Source organism: Apium graveolens, unplaced genomic scaffold (genome assembly GCF_009905375.1).
Source record: "Apium graveolens cultivar Ventura unplaced genomic scaffold, ASM990537v1 ctg3762, whole genome shotgun sequence".
Taxonomy (NCBI): Eukaryota; Viridiplantae; Streptophyta; class Magnoliopsida; order Apiales; family Apiaceae; genus Apium; species Apium graveolens.
The window spans coordinates 6,277-16,991 of record NW_027418251.1 but is presented as its reverse complement, the minus strand read 5'-3'; the positions used below and the strand labels follow the sequence as shown (position 1 = coordinate 16,991).

The 10,715-nt window shown below is 30.9% G+C and overlaps 2 protein-coding genes across 2 annotated transcripts; both read left to right on the top strand.

Moving 5' to 3' along the window:
• The first annotated feature begins 4,718 nt into the window (after positions 1–4,718).
• LOC141701348 (putative RNA polymerase II subunit B1 CTD phosphatase RPAP2 homolog) lies at positions 4,719–5,108 on the top strand. The gene has a single exon (XM_074505023.1). It carries the CDS (start codon positions 4,719–4,721, stop codon positions 5,106–5,108), a length of 390 nt encoding a protein of 129 aa, XP_074361124.1.
• Positions 5,092–9,186, top strand: LOC141701349 (putative RNA polymerase II subunit B1 CTD phosphatase RPAP2 homolog). Its single transcript, XM_074505024.1, has 6 exons — positions 5,092–5,276; positions 5,442–6,113; positions 6,238–6,425; positions 6,516–6,779; positions 8,207–8,365; positions 8,615–9,186. Exons 1-6 carry the CDS (start codon positions 5,156–5,158, stop codon positions 8,717–8,719), a joined length of 1,509 nt encoding a protein of 502 aa, XP_074361125.1. The 5' UTR covers positions 5,092–5,155; the 3' UTR covers positions 8,720–9,186.
• The last annotated feature ends 1,529 nt before the right edge of the window (positions 9,187–10,715 follow it).

The following is a 10,715-nucleotide window of genomic DNA, read 5'->3' as shown; positions in this document are numbered from 1 at the left end:
ACTGTCTATGTGTGTAAATTAAAATTAATATCAAATAATTCAGTTGTATAACATAAGAACTAATTTTGGTTTAATTTAATCAACTAATTAATTAACACTAAATTAACTAATATTACACTAGCAAAGAGATATGGATATGTTTAGATACGAAAAGCTGAGTCAAGATAAGTACTTCCCCTAATATGTTCTTGTCGGTAATAAAGCCGAGTAATACTAGAGCAAAATCACAGTTCATTAACCTGAAATTGAATGATCATAGGTTTCTCTCGAAATCACTATAGTGTAGATTCTGTAATTAAACTAACATATGTCTATACCCAGTTTAAAGAATACAATTAAGCATCAATTTTACGTGATCATGTAAGGTAACGATATATGTATATATTATCAGAAAATTAAAATTAATAGATATAATCATGCACCATTCAAGTATTGTCTCAATTAAATATAACCCTCATAATATTATAATTAACTCGTTAACCTACGAAAGTTGATCAAACAATAGCAAGTAGTATGCATGAAAAGCACTTGAATGAATAAACTCCAAACTGTATATAGTACCTCTTATCAAAACACCAACAATCCAATACTAAGGCTCCATAAAAATCCTAACTCATATGAGTTTAGTTCATAACAAATATCTCAAAAAAATCCCAAGATAACCAACAAAAATTCATAAGAAGATATAAATAAAGATAAGAGAAAACAAAGCCAATTGAATGTCTTTAATGGTTGAGTTCTTCTCCGTTGGTAGCTTCTTCTCCTCTTCCCTTGTTCGGCCACTTATCTCTTATCCCCCTCTCTATATTAGGTCTGGTTTAATCTATCCAATATATCTAATAAAAAGTCTTTTAAATGAATTTATGCAAATACAAGGAGATTTTCCAATTAGAATTGAATTCCAGGAAAAGAAATTCATTGTTGACTTTTGGGCTCTGATTCTGGGTTGATTCGGATGGACTGTGAATTCAATACCATTTCTGAAATAAATCTCTTCTCATAAGATTTCTATGGGTTGTTGAATCTTCAAAATCAGATTTCTAGAACTCCAGATATGACCCAAACATTGTAGACTACGCAAGCTGCCCATAAATCTGATTTTAATAAAATTCATCTTCAACTCTGATTTTGTAAACTCCAAGTCTTCCTTTATTATAACTCCTTGATATCTTGAATAAAACTTGAATATTTATTAATTAAAAATCTAAATCAATACAAAATATGAGGACAATATTAAGATAAAGTGCACATTCATCAAATAGGCTAATAGGTAGACTAGTAGCTTGGAGAGATTTCTCTTGATTTGATGGCATAATAGGCTAATAGGTAGACCGGTAGTTTGGAGAGAAGGAAACAATACGTGGATGCCTATTTACCATTCATTCAAATGACATATAGCTTGCAAATGTACTTGTGTGGCGACTGTAACATTTCTTGACCTTAAGTTGCACCTATAGGAAGCTTTTTGGACTTGGAAACTTCATGCAAGTAAACAAGAAGTAGTGGCGCCTCCTAATCTTGAATAAGGTCAAGTGGCGCTTACTACAATCAACATCAAATTCGTTGCACCTAGAGCACTTTACATGACTTCGTTCTCACATAGATTGATATAAGTGGCGGCAAGAGGAATTTGCACACTTAGAATCTTCAAACCAAATAGCTAGTGGCGCCTAGTGACAAGTAAAGAAAGCAAGTGACGCCTGCAGGTTAGTAGGTAGTGATGGTGGTGCCTAGAGTGAATTAGCCACTTTACTTAGTTTATGAGGAGCTCTGTATGCAAGTGCCTCATTCTAGTACTAGTAAACTTGTACTTAGTTTTTTGTAGCACACATCAGGAGATGGCGCCTACTAGGCCATGTAAGGCTGGTGGTGCCTAAGGTTACCTTGTATAAGCCACTTTACTTAATTTATGAATTCTCTTTTTAACTGTTTAGTTGTCCCGTCTTCACGTCTTCTCTCCGAGTCTTCGTACAAACAGTAACCTTTCTATTCAGGTACGAAACGAAGACTCACTTAACAATTCTTTGAATTACAATACTCAGGTTCCCCTCACAGATCACTGACATTTGGTGTAATTGATTCGCTTCATAAGTTATGCTCTCAGAAGTTCGTATTATAAACTCTATAAACCATTGTTAAGTCTTCTATAATACACAATCAATTTCACTTATAATTCTTTAGGTATTTACATTGATACCGAGAACTGTTTTGAATGCCTTGAATCTTATTTCTCCATTGAATATATTAATGAAATTCTTGACGAATTCTTCACTACAGCTTACAAGATCATCATATATTACCCAATCTTCATTCTGAACTGATTCTAGCAGATCATATGATTATTTGCAAGTTCTATGTTGAATTATCCAAATCAGCATTGTTGAGTTAATTATATAGCTGAAATCTTGCTCAATGACAACATTATTAAAACACGAGGGATTTAATACAAAGTAACTCATTAATTTGAAATATATTATACAAATTCGAAAAAAAAAACTAGTACTAGTCTCTGTCAAAAAAATCGGTCAATTTTTAAAAAATTGTCAATAAATCGTTGGTAAATTGATCAATTTATTTAACCTATTTAATAAATTATCGATAAATCTTCTAAGATTAGTTTTGGTTTATAAGCATCGTTGATGGCACTTAGAGCGGACAATTTGGTACACAACATGAAACGACACGAAAAATACAGATATGGGTTTTAATTTTTGGTACACGAAACACGAATGTACACGAACATGAAATTACACGATAGATTTAGTGTCAGATATGAGTTTCAATTTAGATACACGAGAGTACACGAAATTACACGAGATAAATATATTTATAAATTAATATATATAACACATGCATATATTTATGTATATAATATAAATATAATATAAATATTTACAAGTTTTTACAGAATACTATGTAAATATATATATATATAGACAAAAGTTCAGTGGAGTCCGTGTTTTATTTGGAGACTTGGAGTCATGTTTATAGGCCGTTAGATTGAATGAAATGGACGACTCATATTACATTACAGGTGTATAAAATAAAACCTAAAACTAACTGTATTACTTTACATAGATCAAGTAGTTTATTTTTCCTTACTCAAATATATTAAGCTATAACTTTTATTAGGCTAAGTTATGTATTAGAACTCTATTTTTGAATATAATTTTCAAATATTATTTGTTTATTTTAAATTATATTTTTTATTTAAAATATAAAGTACTACACTTTATATATAAAAAATCTACAATATGTTCTGCACTCTATTTTTTTAAATATTTCACATAATATTTTATTCTTGCATTATATTTTTTATTTAGGTTTAAAAGTACTACATGGTATAATTTTAAGTACTACACTCTATTTATAAAGTTCTACGATTTGTTTTGCATTATATTTTTTAATAGTTTTTTTCACATAATACATTATTCTGTAAATTGCATTATATTTTTTTTATTTAGGATTAAGAGTACTAAGTTTTTATTTATGTATAAATATTTTTTTTGTCATTTACTCCACATCAAATATATTACATTATAATTTTTATTAGACTAAGTAATGCATTAAAACTCTATTTTTAAATATATTTTTCACATACATGTGTTCTGCATGTTAAATTATATATATTATATTTAGATTTTAAAGTACTGCATTTTATTTATAAAAAAATTGTACAGTAAGTTCTGCATTATATTTTTTCTAATATATTTTTAACATAATATTTGATTTTACAAGTTACATTATATTTTTTATTTAGACTTAAAGTACTACATTTTATAATGTTAAGTACTACGCTCTAATTATAAAATTTTGGCACTATGTTCTTTCTTTCATTTTTTTAATATATTTTTTTCACATAATATTTTATTCTGCAAGTTGCATTATATTTTTATTTAGGTTTAAAATTATTATATTTTATAATTTTAAGTACTACATTCTATTTATAAAGTTCTACAATATGTTCTGCACATTATTTTTTAATATATTTTTTCACATAATATTTTATTCTGCATGTTGCATTATATTTTTATTTACAATTAAAAGTATTAAATTTTATAATTTGAAGTATTACACTATATTTATAAAGTTGTATGATATGCTCTGCACTCTATTTTTTTAAATAAAATTTTCACGTATGATTTTAATCATGTTACAATTTAAACTACTTCACTACATTTACAAAGTTCAGCACTCTATTTTTTTAATATATTTTTAACATAATATTTATATACATGTTACATTACATTTTTGACTTACGTTTATAAATAATATTAATTATGTCTCTCACTCATCTGTACCCCACAATCTGACAAAAATGTAACGATAGTTATACAGGTCTCCAAATAATACTGGTCTCCACTAAACCCAACTCTATATATATATTTATATACACTTTCCATATTTCATTAAATTATACATTAAAATAGATTTTTTTATATATTATATGTATATATATTATATTAATTTTTTATTTAATATACACAAAAAGTACGAAAAGTACACGATAGGATTCGAATCGGATATGAGTTTCATATATGGGTACACGAAATCATTTTGGGTCGGATATGAGTTTCATGTTTACGTACACGAAATACGAAATTATCCCACACGAGTAATATAACCGAAGATTTAAAAAACATTATAGTAGAACTGAAGTAAAGAAACAACACAGTGAAACCAAACAATCTCTCTAGGGTTCCAAACCTCCATCTCCCATGGCGGACAAAGCACTAGTCTCCGTAGCAGACACAATCTACGAGCTCCAAAAGCACCTCTTCGAGACCATCCAAACGGAAGCCCAATTACACACTGCCGGTTCATTAATGTCCAAGAACGATTTCAAACACGTAATCACCGAACGATCAATCGCCAAATCTTGTGGATATCCACTTTGCCCCAATCCCTTATCATCCAATCATGTTAAAAGTAAAGGAAAGTATCATATTTCGTTGAGAGAGCATAGAGTTTACGATCTTGAAGAGATGCGCATGTACTGTTCGACGAAATGTCTAGTCGAGAGTCAGGCGTTTTTGGGGACTTTGCAGGATGAGAGAAGTACGGTGCTTGATGAGAGTAAAATTGAGGAGATTTTGGGTTGTTTGTAGAGAAGGTTGATGGTGGGGTTGAGAAGGGAAGTAAAGGGGGTGAGGAGATGAGGATTAAGGAGAATGTGGCGGTGGAGCATGGAATTGTTGTTGTTGGGGATGCGAATGCGATTGAGGGGTATGTTCCGAGGAGTTCGAGAGTGGGTGATGGAAAGAATCGGAAACAAGGTAGTGTTTTAATGTCTTGTTTCAATTGGTATAGGCTTAATTGTATTGTTATCTTGCAAATTTATAACTTTTGAAGTCTTTAGTTTTGTTTAATTGCAAGTTGTGAAATCTTTAGTTTCGTAGTTTTGTTTTATTGTTTGGTTCTTATAATGTTGTGAATGGCAGTGGTTAAACCTCCTAGGAAGAAGAAGCCTGCTGAGAAAATTGACATGAAATTCAGTGAGGTTGACTTTATGAGTACCATTATTACTCAAGATGAGTATAGTGTATCGAAAGTACCATCACAGTTAAAGGCTAATGATTTTGGTTTAGAAGTTAATGGTTCGGAGAGTGGATATAGGTTTCGAGAAATGAATGATCAGTCTGTGGAATTGGGAACGTCTTCTGCTCGTGCTTCGAGCAGTTCAAAAAGTGAATGTGAAGGGCCGAAACAGGAAGGGAGTGTTGTTGATATGATTGATAATCTTAGTATATCGGATGTGTCTGGGAATGCTTGTCAGGGTGGAGCTGGGGTGAATGTTATGGCAGCAGAGAAGGGAGCTCATAGTGGAAACACAGCTGAATGTAATGCTTCCCTGCCAAAGACTTCTTTGAAATCGTCAAGTTCAAAGAATGTTACACGCACTGTTACATGGGCTGATGAGAAGAGTATTGGCAATAGAACACTTTCTGAAGTTGGTGAGTTGGAAGATAAAAAACATGATTCGAAGGGCCTCAATCAAGTAAATATGGAAGAATACGATTCATTAAGATTAGAATCAGCAGAAGCTTGTGCACTGGCACTGAGCCAAGCAGCGGAAGCTGTTGCATCCGGAGATTCTGATGTCCCTGATGCAGGTATTGAACATTAATATCAACATTGTTTTTTTTTTGAATTATAATTTGTTTCCCTTACGTTTCTATCTTCATTCTCTTCCCTTGAGATGTTGCCCATTAACTCTCTATTGCATGTATTTTCCAGTTTCCGAAGCAGGAATAATTGTAATGCCCCCACCAATGTACGAAGAACCAATGGATGCAGACATTGATATGGACTTGGAACCGGCAGCTATAAAGTGGCCAAATAAACAGGGCATTACAGCTTCTGATTTTTTTGATAACTCTGATGATTCTTGGTATGATGATATTCCAGAAGGATTTAGTTTAAATGTAAGTTTATCATTTTATTTGTGCAATTATTCTTGCATTTGTTAGATAATTTATTCTTATCGTAATAACTTTCGTAATTGAATGCTGTAGTTGTCGCCATTTGCATCAATGTATATGGTGCTCTTTTCATGGATGTCGTCATCTTCATTGGCTTATATATATGGGCGGGATGGAAGTTCCCATGAAGAGTTTCTCTCCGCTAATGGAAGGGAATACCCCCGTAGAGTAATAGCCATGGATAATCGTTCTTCTGAAATTAAGCTGGCTGTTGCTGAATTTCTTTCCCGTACTTTGCCAGAGCTTGTTAATGATCTTAGACTCCCAGTACCAGTATCAACGTTGGAGAAGGGAATGGTACTACTTCTTAACTTTAGACGGTGAATGATTATTGAATGATAATAAATTTAAACTACATTAAAGGAAAAAATTAACAGATGGAGTTGCTTTTTGTTGGTCAAGGTTAATAATGTCTATTTTCTATCTGTAGTATCTTTTCTTATATATTATATACATTGTTCGCTTGATATCCAGGCCAAAAATACAATTTGTTTTAATATAAATTGAGCAAACCTTAGTTCTCTTGGTAGTCCATTTGTTCTTCTGGTTACAACCTACTTGCTTGTTAATTGAAATTGCAATTGATCCTATCAGAACCTCAATATTGAGTGATACTGATAGGTTAAGAGTTGCTATAAATCCTCTAGTGTGTTGTTGACTTATCTACGTTGCACGTTGACGAAGAAAGCTATAAATTCATCTTTCCAGCTTCCACCCTCTGGCACTTTTAGGGAATAGTCTCCTGTTAGAATCACTGTACTTTCAGTTGTTGGATAATATTGATTGTTAGAGGCTCTTGCCATTGAGTTCTTTGGTGCGAGAATCGGTGAATAGGATTCGAGTAGGCTGTGATTTGAATAAAAAGAAGATTTTCTTTGCTTTCATCAGTTTCTCCAAGTATCTTTAGAAAGACCATTCCCCATTGTTCTTGGTGATCAGAGAGAATGTATGCCTCTATCTTCTATCCTGCGAGATGTTCAATTTGGACAATGGGAAAAATGTGTAGAGCTATCCTTGTAAAGCTACCTTTTTTTTTGTCTTAGAAGGGAGTGTAGACCACCCCCCCTTCCCCCACACACACATGGTGTGCAGCACATAGTGCTCAAGATAATTTGGATTGATCTTTTTGTGATGTCTCTAGGAAGTCTACCTTGCTACTTCTCCAGCTGTACAAATAGTTTTCTTTATACCGTAGACTTATCTATAACCGACTTCATTCTGTTTACAATTTGACAACCTCTTTCAAAGCTGCCTCACTGGATTTGATTCATTTGAATGTGTTATGTTTTCATTGTTGAGACTTTCCATTACAAGACTTACTATAAAAGTCTTTAATGCTTTTTCCAAATGTTAACACTCTAGGAAGTGCTCATATTCTACCTTTTGGTTTGGCTCCAGTTGGTGTCAAACTTTTTCCCATTGTACAATAACATATTTCTTAACATTATTTCATACAGTTTTTTGCTGATATTTCTTCTTGTTTCTAATTACAAAAAGAAGCCCAAGCAAAATCTGTTTTGACATTGCTTCTTGAAAATTGTAGTAGTGCCAATTATAGATTTAGTCGTGCATTTGAGCATCACTCTTTCATATAACTTGTTCTGTGACGTTTGATATATTGGAGTTGTGTATTTTACTTGATATATGTTGGAGGTGTGTATTTTACTTGATAGATGTACATGTATTATTAAATCATTGATCATTGCTAAGTGCTTTTGTTGCAGTCCTACTTGCTGGACACAATGTCCTTTATGGATCCAGTTCCTCCATTCGGAACAAAGCAGTGGCACGTGATTATCTTTTTGTTTCTTGATGCGCTCTCTGTTTCCAGGGTTCCTTCAATTGCTTCATATATGCCAAGCAACAGAAAATTGCTTCAGAAGGTATTGTTCGTATCCGCCATACTTGCCTATTACTTGACAAGTCTATCTGGGATTTTTTATTATGAATTTCCCAGTGTTCCTATAAAGGTCAGTAATTTGAAACTATAAAAGTTTGTTCGGTCTCACAAGCTTAATTAAGTTATTCTACGAAACGAAAGTCTTATGCGTACGAGGTTGAGTACAAGGAAAGTGTCATATTTTGTTCAATGGGATCAGATCGTAATGTCATAATTTGTTGTGTGTGCTTAGGTGTTGGCTGGTGCAAATATAAGTGAAGAAGAGTATGGGCTTATGAAGGATCTAGTACTTCCACTTGGCCGAGTGGCTTACTTTTCTGCACAAAGTGGAGGATAAAGAACAAATTTATAAACTCTAATTATAGCCTCTTCAAATTTTTACTTGCTAAATATGATGCTATTCTCATTTATAGATGCTTTGCTACCGACTGTTAGAAGCTTGACCTTTTTGTATTGTTGAGTAACCAGCTCATTTATGGGTCGAAGAGTGGAATACCGGCACCCATCTTTGGGGTATTAATTGCCTTTAGTGTTCACAATAAATTGTGAGAATATTGGGGGTGGCTGGGAATCGAACCTTAGTTCTCCTGCCAGCCTAAGCTCTGATACCATGTTGAGTAACCAGCTCATCTAAAACCTTAAGGTGTTAGAGGAAGGCCCCAATAGGATCATATATTTAATGTATTTTGGTTGATTGTTCACTGTATAGAAATTTGAATTTACAAAAGAAAAACACATATTTTCTATGTATAATAGGAGAAAAAGGCTATAAGATTAAAAAGTCTCATTGAAAAGACTAAATTATTCCTGTTTTTAATATTTATATAAAAGATGTGGTTTGTGGGAATCGAACTCAAGTTAATTCATTCAACTATGCAAGCTCTTATCACTACACTATATTATCACATGTGCTTTTTATCATATATATAATATGTAAGTGTGTTAAATGAATATTTTACTTAATTTTAAAGATACTTACTTGAATTGCGCAAAAAAAGGATAGTTAGTTGAATATTTGTACAGTTAATTTTAAAGAATTGAATTCTAGATATAAAATTAGGCATAGTACATAAATGGATTATTATCTTATTTATTAATCATTTTTTAGTTTGAAAATATATCTCACATTTTTTAACATATTTTTTATCATAAAAAGTAATTAAAATGTATATATATAATTTTTTTAAAAAATATTGAATATAAAATCGCTTATATATAAATAATCTATATTGATATTATATATTTAGAAAGTTCGAATTATAATGAGTTAATGCATTTTAGAACTTGACCTATTATTCAAAAAATACTCGAAATTTGACTACATGACCCGGCCGAAAAACATCGTCACATTCTACGTTTAGTAAATCTAAATTACAAGTTCGGTGAGAATATCATACCAATAATGTGAAAATTTTTAATATCTTATGTTAATATAAATTAATGTGTTTGAGGTCTTTATACGATCAAGTCAATTGATTATTTATATTAAAATTACTAACTTCACTGTTAATGCATTATTATTTTTGGGATTTGTCCCGATTTTAAGAATATTTGAAATTTGAAATTTGAAATGGGATCTCATGAGATTTGTGAAAACTACGATGATATATTAAATCGATTTATTTTTCATTTTTCACTTAAAAAACTAGTTTTTTAAAAAGAATTCTTTTAGATCAGCAATATTCATTGATCAAAATAATATTGTACAAATATTTTGAATTATTCAAATAAAAGTTATATCTATACTGTATTGTAGCATTTGATTCAATGCATTTTATATTATTTAAGAAAAAAAACATATATTGTTCAATAATTTGAAGGAATTAACCAGCTCAACTGATATTTATAAAATTTTATCGAACTGAAATTTTTTACTTTTAGGAGAATAGTATAAAATGTTATCAAATTATTATATGAAGAAATATTAGAGTCGTAATGAAAGAAATTTAAAAACGGTTTAAATAACGATATAAATGTAATTTTTCTTTCGAAGTCTTTAAAAAATCATGAATATCAATAATAATTTTAAAAATATATAATTCATTTTTATGTTATAACCATGATTGATACCCAGTTGCGTAAAAAATAGATATGGATTGGTTGTCAGTGATAATGTGAATACCATATATAAATTATAGCAATTTATTATTAAATAATTTTAATTTTTGAATCATTATAAATGCATGTTATTTAAGTAATCAATTGTCTCACTAGATGTTAATAATGATTATACATGTACATAAATCAGATATTCAGTATATAAATAATTGAAACCCTTATAATTTACTAAGAGATGTAATATACAATAATTTACATGCTAACCACGCACACAT

Excerpts from the sequence above, each read along its gene's own strand:
- LOC141701348 (XM_074505023.1), top strand. The coding sequence starts at position 4,719 with ATGGCGGACAAAGCACTAGTCTCCGTAGCAGACACAATCTACGAGCTC.
- LOC141701349 (XM_074505024.1), top strand. The coding sequence starts at position 5,156 with ATGAGGATTAAGGAGAATGTGGCGGTGGAGCATGGAATTGTTGTTGTT. Across the intron at positions 6,780-8,206 it reads CAACGTTGGAGAAGGGAATG|TCCTACTTGCTGGACACAAT; the intron begins GTACTACTTCTT and ends CTTTTGTTGCAG. Across the intron at positions 8,366-8,614 it reads ACAGAAAATTGCTTCAGAAG|GTGTTGGCTGGTGCAAATAT; the intron begins GTATTGTTCGTA and ends GTGTGTGCTTAG.